Source organism: Haliotis asinina, chromosome 14 (genome assembly GCF_037392515.1).
Source record: "Haliotis asinina isolate JCU_RB_2024 chromosome 14, JCU_Hal_asi_v2, whole genome shotgun sequence".
Taxonomy (NCBI): Eukaryota; Metazoa; Mollusca; class Gastropoda; order Lepetellida; family Haliotidae; genus Haliotis; species Haliotis asinina.
In genome coordinates, this window is record NC_090293.1 from 789,359 (window position 1) to 805,507 (window position 16,149).

At 43.4% G+C, this 16,149-nt stretch overlaps 1 protein-coding gene across 1 annotated transcript; it reads left to right on the top strand.

Annotated features, from left to right (window-relative positions):
- The first annotated feature begins 319 nt into the window (after positions 1-319).
- Positions 320-14,233, top strand: LOC137262109 (endothelin-converting enzyme homolog). The gene is made up of 14 exons (XM_067799887.1): positions 320-1,146; positions 1,425-1,490; positions 2,636-2,782; positions 3,311-3,400; positions 4,005-4,144; positions 5,592-5,814; positions 7,266-7,364; positions 8,261-8,338; positions 8,524-8,806; positions 9,187-9,347; positions 9,600-9,671; positions 12,715-12,813; positions 13,144-13,220; positions 13,381-14,233. The coding sequence occupies exons 1-14, from the start codon at positions 433-435 to the stop codon at positions 13,478-13,480; spliced, it is 2,349 nt and encodes a 782-aa protein (XP_067655988.1). The 5' UTR covers positions 320-432; the 3' UTR covers positions 13,481-14,233.
- The last annotated feature ends 1,916 nt before the right edge of the window (positions 14,234-16,149 follow it).

Consider the following 16,149-nt stretch of genomic DNA (forward strand, 5'->3'; position numbering starts at 1 on the left):
GTTTTACATATGTCAGGGAGGTTGGTACAAATACAAACTAGTCAAGCCAGATAGGTTGATATCATTACATGACTTCTGTGTCGTCACTTTAGTCCGTGCCGTTACTACCCGCATCTGGGTAAAAAATAATGGTCGCTTGTACTTTCTTTGATCTCTTCGTCTCATAATTATCAGAAAACCATTCACAAAACAAATCATTATTCTAACATTTGTATTATCGGAGGTCCTTACAGGCGTTATCAGATTGTCCCTGGCTTGTGTTAGTTATGCGATGGCACCGTTCCGTACGCCCCGTGAAATCACGATTTTAAGGTCACGTGATGACGTTCATCTGGTATGAGGACTTAAAACAACCTGTGCAAGTCAGCACCTACACTTGTGAAGACGCCAGCTGTCACTAGAATCTTCCTGCAGATCTCTATCAATATAAGAATGGCCGATGTTGGCAAGCTTGAGGATAACTTCAAGGAGTACAACGATGCCTCTATTCTTACACAAGTCATGAGACGATTTGCTCTGGGTTTAAGAGAGCTTGTGCTGCTTATCGCCGTAGCTGGCGTCGTGTTGGTGTGTGTTGTGTTTGTCATTATGTTTGCAGTCACTAAGTCTGACGAGGTGGCAGCTCGGGTGGAAGCACAGAAAGGACGCCAGTTTGACAATACATGTTTCACTAAATCCTGCCTGGATGCTACAAGCTACACCCTCGACAACATGAACTTCTCCGTCAACCCCTGTGACAACTTCTACGAGTATGCCTGTGGTAATTACCGCCGTAAACGCCCCTTAAACGCCGTCAACAAAGATCATAGTCCCCTCCGAGATTTATTCTACAGGAACCAACAGAAGCTGAGGACACTACTGGAGGCTCCAGTGAAGCGGAACACGGACTGGGCGTCGGAGAGGAAGCTGAAGCACCTGTTTCAGTCATGCATGGATGACTTCACCCTGGAGCAGTTGAAGGGAACGCCGTTCCTGGAACAGGTTTTGAAGCCAATGGGGGGATGGTACGTCCTCGGTACGTGGGAACCTTCGACCTGGAATCTAAACGGGCTGCTGAAGAAGGTACAGTCTGACTTCTGGGTGGACGCTCTGTGGGCTCCGAGAGTTGGGCAAGACTGGAATGAACCTAAAAAAAGATCGATTGAGGTAAGGATAATAAACAATAACAGATACTTCTGTTGGTGGAAAACCTATGCGGTAAGGTGAGGGGGCTATCTGATGTATAGTTACCAAATACAGTATCTAATTAACACCATTACTATTTCTTTTTTCAGCAGGAAATGTTTGTTGTTGTTGTTTTGGTGGTGGTGGTTGTTGTTGTTATGAATTGTAACTGGTCTAGTTAAAATATTTATTTCAGAATGGCTTATGTATTACAGATTGGACATCATATCCTGACATTGTCTCTGTCTTGAACTTTCCAGATCTACCCTGCTGGGACAGGGAGGTATATGAGATGGTATTACTACACCGACCCGAACGCCGTGAAGGTATCGTTGTTTGTGCTGTTGCTGATGTAGTGACACAGTGAGCTAAGCTATGGACTAGACTGTCAGGCTAGGGGAACTGTAGGATCGGATGTCACCTTATAGCTGTGGGCAGATGCTCTTAACATTAAACACTGATTCGACTGGTTGGGAGCAGATGTTTACTGGATGCCGTCTTGACGTGGTTCACTCATACTGTTTGTGTGTCTGTTGTTGCTGTCGCTGTGTAGGGGTTACCCTGGCCCTTTCTAAGTGTTACTATGATTCTTATTATCAGCATACAGTCATAGGAGACAGAAGTAGGCGTTTTGCAATAGTGCACAACGTGTATGTTCTTCTGATCAAAAACACGATTCTGCTATTTTCCTGAGACACTGCATTTTTATATTGTTGTGTTTCTTTGCCAGTTTGCACTTTGACAGGTGGATTGGTAGTACAGCTTTAACAGGTAGTGTAGCTTTAACAGGTGGTACAGCTTTAACAGGTAGTACAGCTTTAACAGGTAGTGTAGCTTTAACAGGTAGTACAGCTTTGACAGGTAATGTAACTTTTACAGGTAGTACAGCTTTAACAGGTAGTGTAGCTTTAACAGGTGGTACAGCTTTAACAGGTAGTACAGCTTTAACAGGTAGTGTAGCTTTAACAGGTAGTACAGCTTTGACAGGTAATGTAACTTTTACAGGTAGTACAGCTTTAACAGGTAGTACAGCTTTAACAGGTAGTACAGCTTTAACAGGTTGTACAGATTAAAGCTGAATTTCAAATAAAGAAACCCCAGTTTAGAATAATATCTAGCAGATAATGTGTCCTTATGCTTGACTTACCAGAAATGAGCCTACCTAGCATAGGACGTATTTTTACTACAATGAAATCACTCGAGCGCCAAAAGAACATGGCTGCATACAGCCGAACATTTAGACTTTATAAAATATATACAGAATCATTTAAGGTAATCACTCACAAATTTTGCGGCAGAACCACAGTCGTACAACAGTTTTTCCTACTCGGGCGATGCACAGTTTCAGAATATGGCTCAGTCTACACGCCACTTTGTGGCAATAACTTAACATCAAAATTACCTCCCCTTGGTCCTACCGCTGAATAAAATAGGAAGAGACTAATATTACCACTTACACAACCTCCTTCAGATTCAGAACGACTACAAAAAGTTTATGCGACGCCTGGCCAGCTTGGTAACAAGGGACTCCAACGTTACAGTGTCTGCCCAGACACAGCGGCAGAGAGTGGACCAGTTTGTCACAGACGCCTTCAGCGTGGAGACACACATAGCGCGGGTAGGTGCAGGAACTAGCATATCATCAGCAATGAGGAGATGATAAAGTCTTATTTGGAACATGCGATAGGTACGAGTGCCGGATTCAGAACGCTTTCCACAAACAAACACGGAATGTAGGAGGGTATTGATAGGGTAGACAAGCACAGACCTCTGACTCCTTCGACACTGATGTGGCACATTTCATTAGCCACCTAGTGTCTACGTGTTAAATAATAACGTCCCTTTATTACGTTGACTACACTGCAGGGGTTCAAGGTAAGAACTGATCCCAAGCAGTCCATGTTGGGGGCGAGAAGGTACCTACTGGTGGCCAAGTTCCCTGAGGTGGTGGACTGTTGTTCACGATATCAGTCACTGGATAGTCTGGCCCAAACTAAAATATTTTCAGACATTCTTCATACTGCCGGCACATTGTTGGGCGTGGCATTAAACAAAAACCTACAATTTCAATGGCCTGTGAGCTGAGAATAATACGCGTGAAGACAGCTACTAGACACATGTCTACTGCTGTTAACGTTGTTTGCAGATTGCGTCCGGGACGCAGTGGACATCGAACCCCTACCATGACACCAACAAGATCTCGCTGGACGACCTCACCACTAGAACAAGGAACGTGGTAAGCCGTCATCACGAAACATTGGAATCTCATTTTCACTTCCTGAAATATGTTTTTGGTACTTTCGTCTTTCATCGGAAAAAGATATACTGCTTATAAACTTATCTCCTGTGAATCCTTCTTATCATGTGAAGGCACTGGAATAAGTTCTTCATCTCACGGGGATTTAGTATGACGTCACCGACACCGGGTGTTTATTTTTCCGCCTCTTTTCTCCATGCTTTCCCTCAAATGAAAGTACATATTCACAGGACGGGCCTTGCGTGGACGTGGGGCTTGTTCAGTGCAGTTTATGCATTCCAGTACCAAATGTTTCACTCTGTGAGAAATGGGTGCCTTAATTGACAAGTTGAGCGTTGGTGAATCATGCGGATATGTGTGTCAACAACACAAGCCTGAATGTCGCGTCCCCAATCGCTGCTGTGAAGAAGGAAGTAAACTTCACTTGTCCATGATCTAGTACTATATACTTCTCACTTGATGTTCCCTGACAGAGGGTCTCACCACGTCACTTCATCAAAGCTTGAAATGTTTTGTTAAAAATAGGTCTGTTGTTACAGAATATCTTATTTGTTGTTTCATTTTCGCTTGTTTGTTCTCACAGATTGACTGGAAACAACAGATGACATATCTATTCAATAACGCTGGGGTGACCGGCAGCACTAAAGTTGCCGTGTACAACTTCAACTACCTCTCCCACATAGCTGACGTCATCAACGACATCGGTCAAGCTGACAGAGCTCGGTAAGAGCATGGCAACGACCTTTTAGAAGAGAATTACGATAGTCGAGGTGTGGTGTTACGAGAGTTTCGACACACGACGAAATGATTCATGAGTTCTGGGTCTAGATTAAGCTTAGAGTTGTGATCGTGCTTCTTTCACGGACAGTCTTATCCCAGCCCCCGACAAAGACCCGTTAACCATATAGAGTAGGAAAAAGGTGGAAATCCACCCATGCTTCAGAAGAAAAGTTAGCATCGGTTCCAGGATACAAGATTTTTCACGAGTCCTTGTGAAACGATTTTGCAGTTCCGTTTCGGTGGTTTCCTGGACATGTGAAAAGATTGTTTGAACATGCAAGCAGGTCTGGGTCCTGTTGTTCTTTCACTTGCTTCATGTTCTCATGTTGACAGTCTTTTCCTGGAAGGGTTCTGTGAATCTGTAACACTGTTCGGATATGGTTAAACAGGATGGAAGTTTGGTTCTCTTCTGCTCGTACAGGAGTCTGATCTTTGGCATCTGTCAAGGCATTGTTGAAATTTTTTTTTTTTCTGTCAGTTAATGACCCAACATTCCTCTGCTTGTTATAGATCTCCAAGCACATAATCTGTGTTTCCATGGCTAAAAGGCCCCGAAATTCAACTATTTGTGGAAATCTTCAGTCCGTTTTGTGAAAATACAATCATAGAACTACTAACATGCTTATTTAAGGAGTGATTCAGCGGTTTCCTCCCAAACACAAATGGAGACAAATTGTAAACAAACAAGTACAAGAAAAAATGTAGCGTCATAAAGTATCACTACATTACGTCACATACTTTTGAACTTTGCATTTTCATACCACTCAGAGCAGCCTTACAATTTTGAATTTCATCACGAAATAGAGTCTCCAAAGAATATTTTCTTTGCAAAAAGCACGCTTATGATTATGATTATGTGACAAATCATTACCTCCCCAAATGAGTTTTTCTCTTCTCTGATTGATCTGCTTGATGTTTAAACCTATGTTCATTTTGAAATGTTGGAAGACGACGAAATGTTGTCAACACTCCAAGGTGCAGATACACAGTTCACACAATCCCTCGCCCGAGACACATATCGTCTTGTAATTATAAACTTTGGAGCACATGTCTACCATTTGAAACCATATTTTCAGTTTATATTTAAATGGAGACAGTATGTGTACAAGTGACGCCATCCATTTGTGAATGTTTGATTAAATCCTAAAGTTCGCTGTCTGATTTCTCTTCATATCAGGTACCAACTACGAATGACTTTGTCCTGTATTCCTAGAGGAAATAAAAAATCTCCCTCCCCCTTTCTAGCGGTTAGCGGTTTTCTTATGTGGTGGTTCTTATAAATCCAGATGTTATGGAGCTATCTTACAGATGATCAAAGGGGTATGTTCATTGACTCAGTGACTGACTTGTTTACTGTTGCGTTAAACGATTTAAACGCTAACTGATTCAGGACGCTGCACAACTACTTGGTGTGGCGAGTGTTGGAGTCGTATGCACCGGATCTGTCCATGGAGTACGTGCACGCCAACAGGGAGGTTTACGCCGACATCACCGGCTACAGGGAATTCCTGGGCAAGTGGAGGTACTGCTTCTACTACAGCAACAGCAGGCTTCCTGACGCCATGTCGGCGTTGTATGTGGCCGACCACTTCGCAGACCAAAACAAAGCAAAGGTACAAGCAGTTATTGTTGAACTTCTATCACCGTAGTCGTCGTAGTGTGAGTAATAGCAATAGTAGTCGTCGTAGTGTGAGTAACAGCAATAGTAGTCGTCGTAGTGTGAGTAACAGCAATAGTAGTCGTCGTAGTGTGAGTAATAGCAATAGTAGTCGTCGTAGTGTGAGTAATAGCAATAGTAGTCGTCGTAGTGTAACAGCAATAGTAGTCGTCGTAGTGTGAGCAATAGCAATAGTAGTCGTCGTAGTGTGAGTAACAGCAATAGTAGTCGTCGTAGTGTGAGCAAGAGCAATAGTAGTCGTCGTAGTGTGAGTAACAGCAATAACAGTTGTCGTAGTGTGAGTAACAGCAATAGTAGTCGTCGTAGTGTGAGTAACAGCAATAGTAGCCGTCGTAGTGTGAGTAACAGCAATAGTAGTCGTCGTAGTGTGAGTAACAGCAATAATAGTCGTCGTAGTGTGAGTAACAGCAATAGTAGTCGTCGTAGTGTGAGTAACAGCAATAGTAGCCGTCGTAGTGTGAGTAACAGCAATAGTAGTCGTCGTAGTGGGAGTAACAGCAATGGTAGTCGTCGTAGTGTGAGCAATAGCAATAGTAGTCGTCGTAGTGTGAGTAACAGCAATAGTAGTCGTCGTAGTGTGAGTAACAGCAATAGTAGTCGTCGTAGTGGGAGTAACAGCAATAGTAGTCGTCGTAGTGGGAGTAACAGCAATAGTAGTCGTCGTAGTGGGAGTAACAGCAATAGTAGTCGTCGTAGTGTGAGTAACAGCAAAAGAAGTCGTCGTAGTGTGAGTAACAGCAATAGTAGTCGTCGTAGTGTAACAGCAATAGTAGTCGTCGTAGTGGGAGTAACAGCAATAGTAGCCGTCGTAGTGTGAGTAACAGCAATAGTAGTCGTCGTAGTGGGAGTAACAGCAATGGTAGTCGTCGTAGTGTGAGCAATAGCAATAGTAGTCGTCGTAGTGTGAGTAACAGCAATAGTAGTCGTCGTAGTGTGAGTAACAGCAATAGTAGTCGTCGTAGTGGGAGTAACAGCAATAGTAGTCGTCGTAGTGGGAGTAACAGCAATAGTAGTCGTCGTAGTGGGAGTAACAGCAATAGTAGTCGTCGTAGTGTGAGTAACAGCAAAAGAAGTCGTCGTAGTGGGAGTAACAGCAATAGTAGTCGTCGTAGTGGGAGTAACAGCAATAGTAGTAGTCGTAGTGTGAGTAACAGCAATAGTAGTCGTCGTAGTGGGAGTAACAGCAAAAGTAGTCGTCGTAGTGGGAGTAATAGCAACAGTAGTAGTCGTAGTGGGAGTAACAGCAATAGTAGTAGTCGTAATGGGAGTAATAGCAATAGTAGTAGTCGTAGTGTGAGTAATAGCAATAGTAGTCGTCGTAGTGGGTATTAGTCATAGTCGTTGTCGTAGTATACCTGCATAAAATATATAACCTGTGTTTGTCAGGTCATTGACATCACGGAAACTACCAAACAGGCGTTGGCTGATCTTCTCCGGACCACGCCCTGGATGGATGACAAGACTAGGGCCTATGCTGAGAGTAAGGTAGGTTGGATGACAAGACTAGGGCCAATGTCGAGAGTAAGGTAGGTTGGATGACAAGACTTGGGCCTATGTTGAGAGTAAGGTGGGTTGGATGACAAGACTAGGGCCAGTGTTTATAAGCTGAGAGTAAGGTGGGTTGGATGACAAGACTAGGGCCAATATCGAGAGTAAGGTTTGGATGACAAGACAAGGGCCAATATCGAGGGTAAGGTTGAATGACAAGACCTGGGCCTATGTTGAAAGGAAGGTAGGTTGGATGACAAGACTAGGGCCAATGTCGAGAGTAAGGTGGGTTGGATGACAAGACTAGGGCCTATGTTGAGAGTAAGGTGATTTGGAAGACAAAACTCGGGTTTATGTTGATAATAAGGTGGGTTTGTGACAAGACTGGGGTCAGTGTGGATATGTTGAGAGTAAGATGGGTTGAATGACAAGACCAGGGCGAGTGAGTGGGTGAGTTTAGTTTTGCACCGCACTCAGCAGTATAGCAGCTATATGGCGGTGGTCTGTAAATAATCGAGTCTGGACCAGGCAATCCAGTGATCACTAACATGATCATCGATTTGCGCAATTGGGAACCGATGACATGTGTCAACCAGGTCATCGGGCCTGACCACCCGATCCCGTCAGTCGCCTCGTACGACCTTTTATGGCAAGCATGGGTTGCTGGAGGCCTATTCTAGCCCGGGACCTTCACGGGTCGACAAGACCATGGCCTGTGTTGAGAGTAAGGTAGGTCGAATGAGAAGACCATAGCTACTGTTATGATTACAGCAAACATTGACAACTTACCCCAGCATCAATTACGTAGGAGTAATCGTTTGTATTATAACCAGTTTCACTGCTAGCGACTTTAGGTGACTTCGGTATATTGAGTTTAGTTCTTTTGTTTGAAGGTGAAGGCCACGACGTTCAAGATTGGTTATCCTGATTACATCGCCAACCAGGACGCGGTGGACACCATCTACAACCAGGTAGTGCATCAGAGAGTGACCAGGAACCACTGTCCTAGTCTTTATGTAAACAACCGAATGAGGTCTCACAGGGTTATGTTTTCAAAACAAACATTGAACTTGGGATATATGAACGTAATGGATATTGATCATTTCCTAGCTGTCTATGCTGCAGAGTTCGATGTAATCTGTCTGTCGTGTTGTAGCTACAAATCAATGGGTCCGACTGGTTCGGGAACATCCTCCGAATCAACCAGTTCCACAAGGTCCTCTGGAACAAGGAGCTGCGGGAAGGAGAGGACCGGAAGCAATGGTACTTCCGGTCGTTTGACACCAACATGGCGGTGTGGTGGTACTGGAACCAAATCATAGCACCAGCGGGGCTGCTCCAATTCCCCATCTATGACTTCCATATGCCCCATTTCTACACGTTTGGGGCCTTTGGGACACTGCTGGGTCATTTCGTGCTGCACATCGTTGATGAATGGGGTATGTACTCATTCAGCCTATGTGCCTATTCAGCCTAAGATTTGTCTCCCTTGAAATGAACCAGCCGCCGCTCAGATTCTCCGCTAGTTGTTATTTTAGCAAAGCTGTGTACCCATGGTTCATGGAAGAGGTGAGTTTTCATTTTCTTTACTTCAATAAAGCCTGACCTTCAATAACCTGACTCTCTGGCAGACATATGAATCCTTCAAGCAGAGACAAACCAAAGTCCCTCACACAGATAGTTCTAGTTGGATCAGCTCTATGTCCTGGTTATAAACTTTGTTATCATATGCATATGTACACCTGTATATGTACACTTATATATGTACACCTGTATATGTACACTTATATATGTACGCCTGTATATGTTTGTTGTGAAGGTCGAGCCTGGGACAAAGATGGCGAATATATGGGCACCAATTCAGAATGGTGGACCAACGCCACCATGACATCATACAGTGACGTCAAACAGTGCATGACTGACGTCTTAACCAACAAGACACAAGGACCTGTAGTCAGACCCGATGGGAAAAAGGTCGATGTACGTAAAACTAAGTTGTATTGCAGAGTCTTTGACATAGACGTTCCGCTCTCTAGTGTGTGTCGATCTGTTTAGTGTAGGGATCCGTCGCACCTTAAGGTGAAGTGTGGTTTGATGTGATGTGATGTGATGTGATGTGATGTGATGTGATGAATACGGATGAACAGTACGAAAACTGATGATAGAAAGATAATGCAAGTTAACCATTTTCTCCATTGTGTCTGATAATTAAGTCGTTTGTCTCATCTCCAGATGCCTCTGAACGCCGCGGGAGTAGCAACTGAAGCCATCGCCATCACGTCGGGAGCCCATCTCGCTTATAAGGTGCACCATAGGATTATCTAGTCCGTGCATTAACGCGCTGTGTCAATGTGTGCTAAAATATACCACTGTACCATGACGACAGTCGAGTCTCTGTGTAACTATAGTGTACCAGTGTAATATGACGGCGGACTAGTCTCTGTGTAACTATAGTGTACCAGTGTAATATGACGGCGGACTAGTCTCTGTGTAACTACCAGTGTAATATGACGGCGGACTAGTCTCTGTGTAACTATAGTGTACCAGTGTAATATGACGGCAGTCGAGTCTCTGTGTAACTATAGTGTACCAGTGTAATATGACGGCGGACTAGTCTCTGTGTAACTATAGTGTACCAGTGTAATATGACGGCGGACTAGTCTCTGTGTAACTACCAGTGTAATATGACGACAGTCGAGTCTCTGTGTAACTATAGTGTACCAGTGTAATATGACGGCGGACTAGTCTCTGTGTAACTATAGTGTACCAGTGTAATATGACGGCAGTCGAGTCTCTGTGTAACTATAGTGTACCAGTGTAATATGACGGCAGTCGAGTCTCTGTGTAACTACCAGTGTAATATGACGACAGTCGAGTCTCTGTGTAACTATAGTGTACCAGTGTAATATGACGGCAGTCGAGTCTCTGTGTAACTATAGTGTACCAGTGTAATATGACGGCAGTCGAGTCTCTGTGTAACTACCAGTGTAATATGACGGCAGTCGAGTCTCTGTGTAACTATAGTGTACCAGTGTAATATGACGGCGGACTAGTCTCTGTGTAACTATAGTGTACCAGTGTAATATGACGGCAGTCGAGTCTCTGTGTAACTATAGTGTACCAGTGTAATATGACGGCGGACTAGTCTCTGTGTAACTATAGTGTACCAGTGTAATATGACGGCGGACTAGTCTCTGTGTAACTACCAGTGTAATATGACGACAGTCGAGTCTCTGTGTAACTATAGTGTACCAGTGTAATATGACGGCGGACTAGTCTCTGTGTAACTATAGTGTACCAGTGTAATATGACGGCAGTCGAGTCTCTGTGTAACTATAGTGTACCAGTGTAATATGACGGCAGTCGAGTCTCTGTGTAACTACCAGTGTAATATGACGACAGTCGAGTCTCTGTGTAACTATAGTGTACCAGTGTAATATGACGGCAGTCGAGTCTCTGTGTAACTATAGTGTACCAGTGTAATATGACGGCAGTCGAGTCTCTGTGTAACTATAGTGTACCAGTGTAATATGACGGCAGTCGAGTCTCTGTGTAACTACCAGTGTAATATGACGGCAGTCGAGTCTCTGTGTAACTAAAGTGTACCAGTGTAATATGACGGCAGTCGAGTCTCTGTGTAACTACCAGTGTAATATGACGGCAGTCGAGTCTCTGTGTAACTATAGTGTACCAGTGTAATATGACGGCAGTCGAGTCTCTGTGTAACTATAGTGTACCAGTGTAATATGACGGCAGTCGAGTCTCTGTGTAACTACCAGTGTAATATGACGGCAGTCGAGTCTCTGTGTAACTATAGTGTACCAGTGTAATATGACGGCAGTCGAGTCTCTGTGTAACTACCAGTGTAATATGACGGCAGTCGAGTCTCTGTGTAACTACCAGTGTAATATGACGGCAGTCGAGTCTCTGTGTAACTACCAGTGTAATATGACGGCAGTCGAGTCTCTGTGTAACTATAGTGTACCAGTGTAATATGACGGCAGTCGAGTCTCTGTGTAACTACCAGTGTAATATGACGGCAGTCGAGTCTCTGTGTAACTACCAGTGTAATATGACGGCAGTCGAGTCTCTGTGTAACTACCAGTGTAATATGACGGCAGTCGAGTCTCTGTGTAACTATAGTGTACCAGTGTAATATGACGGCAGTCGAGTCTCTGTGTAACTACCAGTGTAATATGACGGCAGTCGAGTCTCTGTGTAACTACCAGTGTAATATGACGGCAGTCGAGTCTCTGTGTAACTACCAGTGTAATATGACGGCAGTCGAGTCTCTGTGTAACTACCAGTGTAATATGACGGCAGTCGAGTCTCTGTGTAACTATAGTGTACCAGTGTAATATGACGGCGGACTAGTCTCTGTGTAACTATAGTGTACCAGTGTAATATGACGGCAGTCGAGTCTCTGTGTAACTATAGTGTACCAGTGTAATATGACGGCAGTCGAGTCTCTGTGTAACTATAGTGTACCAGTGTAATATGACGGCAGTCGAGTCTCTGTGTAACTATAGTGTACCAGTGTAATATGACGGCGGACTAGTCTCTGTGTAACTATAGTGTACCAGTGTAATATGACGGCGGACTAGTCTCTGTGTAACTATAGTGTACCAGTGTAATATGACGGCGGACTAGTCTCTGTGTAACTATAGTGTACCAGTGTACCATGACGGCAGTCGAGTCTCTGTGTAACTATAGTGTACCAGTGTACCATGACGGCAGTCGAGTCTCTGTGTAACTATAGTGTACCAGTGTAATATGACGGCAGTCGAGTCTCTGTGTAACTATAGTGTACCAGTGTAATATGACGGCAGTCGAGTCTCTGTGTAACTACCAGTGTAATATGACGACAGTCGAGTCTCTGTGTAACTATAGTGTACCAGTGTAATATGACGGCAGTCGAGTCTCTGTGTAACTATAGTGTACCAGTGTAATATGACGGCAGTCGAGTCTCTGTGTAACTATAGTGTACCAGTGTAATATGACGGCAGTCGAGTCTCTGTGTAACTATAGTGTACCAGTGTAATATGACGGCAGTCGAGTCTCTGTGTAACTACCAGTGTAATATGACGACAGTCGAGTCTCTGTGTAACTATAGTGTACCAGTGTACCATGACGGCAGTCGAGTCTCTGTGTAACTATAGTGTACCAGTGTAATATGACGGCGGACTAGTCTCTGTGTAACTATAGTGTACCAGTGTAATATGACGGCGGACTAGTCTCTGTGTAACTATAGTGTACCAGTGTAATATGACGGCGGACTAGTCTCTGTGTAACTATAGTGTACCAGTGTACCATGACGGCAGTCGGCTCCATACTTTGCGTATTTCAGGCATACAGGCTGTGGATGCAGCAGAAGGGTGTGGAGAAGACCGCGCCCACTGGTATGAACCTCAGCAATGAGAAGCTGTTCTTCGTTTCATTTGCCCAGGTAAAGATCCCCGTGGTCGTCAGGTAAGAGGTGTTCAGAACACGCCATTACCAATTCTGTATTTGAATAAGAGCAGCATCGATAACTGAAACAGAACAATATCTGAAGTACCGTGTTTAGCGGGAGTTTGTGTGGCCGGTTGGGATACCACGTGACTGATAGTGTTGTATTGGGGAGAGGGACGGGCAGCGGGGAGGGACGTGGTTTGTCCTCCACAGAAGTAGGATCTTCCAGCATTGAAGGCTTCGGTCGTCTGGGTTCATCCCTCACGATCTGTTGTCTCACCAACCCTGTATGTGTGTAGAGGAATGTGTCTACATCCTGTTTCAGATGTATTGCTACAACACAGACAGCGAGCTGATGTACAGGAGACTGAGGTTTGGATACTACCTCTTGGGAGACACGAAGTACGTCAAAACTACATATCGTCACGTTAAGTAAATCAACATTTAAATGTAGACGTTATCCCAAATACCATTTCATTGAAAATAAGAGTATCGGTAGGTGGATAAACGGATGGACGGATGGGTGGACTGGGTGATAAACATTTGTTAATGCATGTTTCAGAGTAAACACGGCTTTGGGTCAACTGCAAGAATTCAGTCAAACATTTGGCTGCAGTCCAACGTCACCAATGAACCAGCCTGACAAATGTACTCTCTATTAAAGCAGTACATGAAAGCCCCTGACAAGTGCACCCTCTACTGACGTCGCCTATGACAGCCCGACTCCCTTGACAAATACACTTTCTACTGACGTCTTAGGTGATCCCACCCCACGCCTTCTTAACCTACCGACATGTGCACCTTCTACTGATGCCTCGTGACATTCTGTGTTCATATGGAGATGAAATACACCATCGTGACGTCACAGTAACTCTGGCCTTACGTCATCACACCAATCTGTACACGGTGTTATACAACATCTAAGAAGGCGTGCTCCGCCCAGTGTCTATACATCTACACACAATGCACAAATGGATACACGTTGATTTGTTGATCTGTATGCGACGCTAGTGTACAACCGTACGTGTATTATACAACCACGTACAATGCACCCATGAAGAACACGTTAATCTGTATTCGATGTCGGGGTACAACCTTGGGTACACAGCCACGTGCAATGCACCCATGGGCAAATCAGTGACCTTTATCCGACCTGGGGTATAACCTCTCATGTTGTATACAACAATAACACCGTCCTACCACATTGCTTCCATATCTACACAGACACACTGTAATGAATCGCACGTGCATGGTAACAGACCACAATGCATGGTCTGGTCATGATAACGGACCCCTGTATCTCCTTTGTGATAAGATCCACTGTGACTTTCAGTTTCTTTTGTAGTGTGTAAAAATTATTTGTTCCTTAATTTTTATATATTTTTCTACCATCAGACAGTAAAATATGTCCACTCACTTGTGTTGCACAGTGTCTTTAAAATCGTTGTATAATCTAATGTTATACTTAAAATTTAATATGCAATATCACTTTGTTGTTTGCATCAGAACGTGGTCAAATGTACCACCCTCAGAGTACCTCCCAGGGCGTAGATGAGAATCCTGGACCGGACTCTCCCTAATAAAGTATTAGAATTTGTACATTACTGAGAAAGTGTAATCCCAAATATCACACATGCTTCGTATGACCTCTTCCCAATGGCACTGTATGTTCATCACACACAAGTCCTAGCTAACAATGTATGTAAGATCTCTAATTTCCGTTACTTAGCATATGTAGAGCAACTGACAGGGTTACGTCAAGGCTGTCGCATTACACCTTTATTATTGTGCTCAGTCAAAGGTATGGATATTGTCTCGAGTTATCAGCCTAACTATGTTCCACCTGTATTCTGATTCACTACAGTAGGGCGTCACTCAGCATTTCATGCATTTATATTTTTTAGGTTGTTCTTAGAAAATGTATTCTGTTATGGGGTCATTATGGCATGAGCTGTATTTGAAACAAAAGCAATACTCGTTTTTAATAAGTTTCTTCTGTTTTGTGTGTGTATCAACGAAGCATTTACTTGACAGACAATGACAAAGGTTCAACATATTACAAGCGTCCGGGCATTTTTGTGTCCCTTACACATGAATAGTTATTTCATATTTTACCATCTTCTATAGAATGACAATAACATTACACGATAACAAATGGACAAATCATTACGAATAATTTTCCATAGGGCAGGTTATGAATGAAGACATTTTCAAAACATTTTCATATGTTTATATCAAATTGTAAGGCACATAACTGATAAAGAAAATACTGCCTTCGTGAAGTGAACATATTAATGTCTACATTAATAATTGGTGGTCAAATATGCATTATTGTCAATATAATATCGTTAATATCAGTGTGTCTGTTTGTAAAGCAACATATCCACACCTTACGCTACCAGTGAGTTCTACCTGCAGAACACTTCTTTAATCTTACCTCACAGGTACCAGGAGCAATGAGTTAGAGAGCACGTTAAGTGTTAAGCTATTGCACTGTTGACTTATGTGGCGTCAACAAATGCTTGCAGAGTACACACATCAAAAACTGACGTTGGTGGAATATTTAGAGTCTTCTTTCACCAGTGATATGCCGGATTCAGTAGACTAGTGTACGAAAAGACGATGTTCTGTCTGTTTAAGGGGTAGTTTGGAGTGTTTTGCAAGATAGGTTGTCAACATCCTATACTCTTGGGACTGATATAACTGTGTGTTTGCTTTACTAATTTTAACTGGATATTTGTTGTGCATTGATTAGTATTCTCACTCTTCCAGCTGCTATCGGATTAACGAGCATGCCCACTACTTAAATTAGAACCATCTGTATACCTATACCTCCACAGCAATATGTATGGTTCATATGTATTTTTATGAAAAAGTATATAGAAACATAATCGTTATTGTGTCTGAGATGGATTTTGATGGTATCCATACCATATATTCAGTTCGGTTTACAGTTTCACATACACATCTCGTGATTCTCATACGCCCCTTGACCAATGGATCACCTACAACGTAACAGAATAGGGAAATGTGATTCGGCAGGGAGATCGTCTTTCCCCTGTACTATTGTGTTCACCTACACAGGACACGACGTGAATATTCATACTCCGTGTACGTGTTGTCGGCAGTATACGTTGTATCTGCATAGTGGAGACGGGACCTAGCGTTACTTTGGTGCAAGGTCCTTGTTGGAGACGTTGGAACAGGTACGGATGTACATCGGTCACTACGTCAATGCTTACTAAACTCGTAGCCAGATACGAGCATATATCCGATTACAGTCGATAAGCTCTGACACAAACAGGCTGATACAAACAGGATTATTTTACAC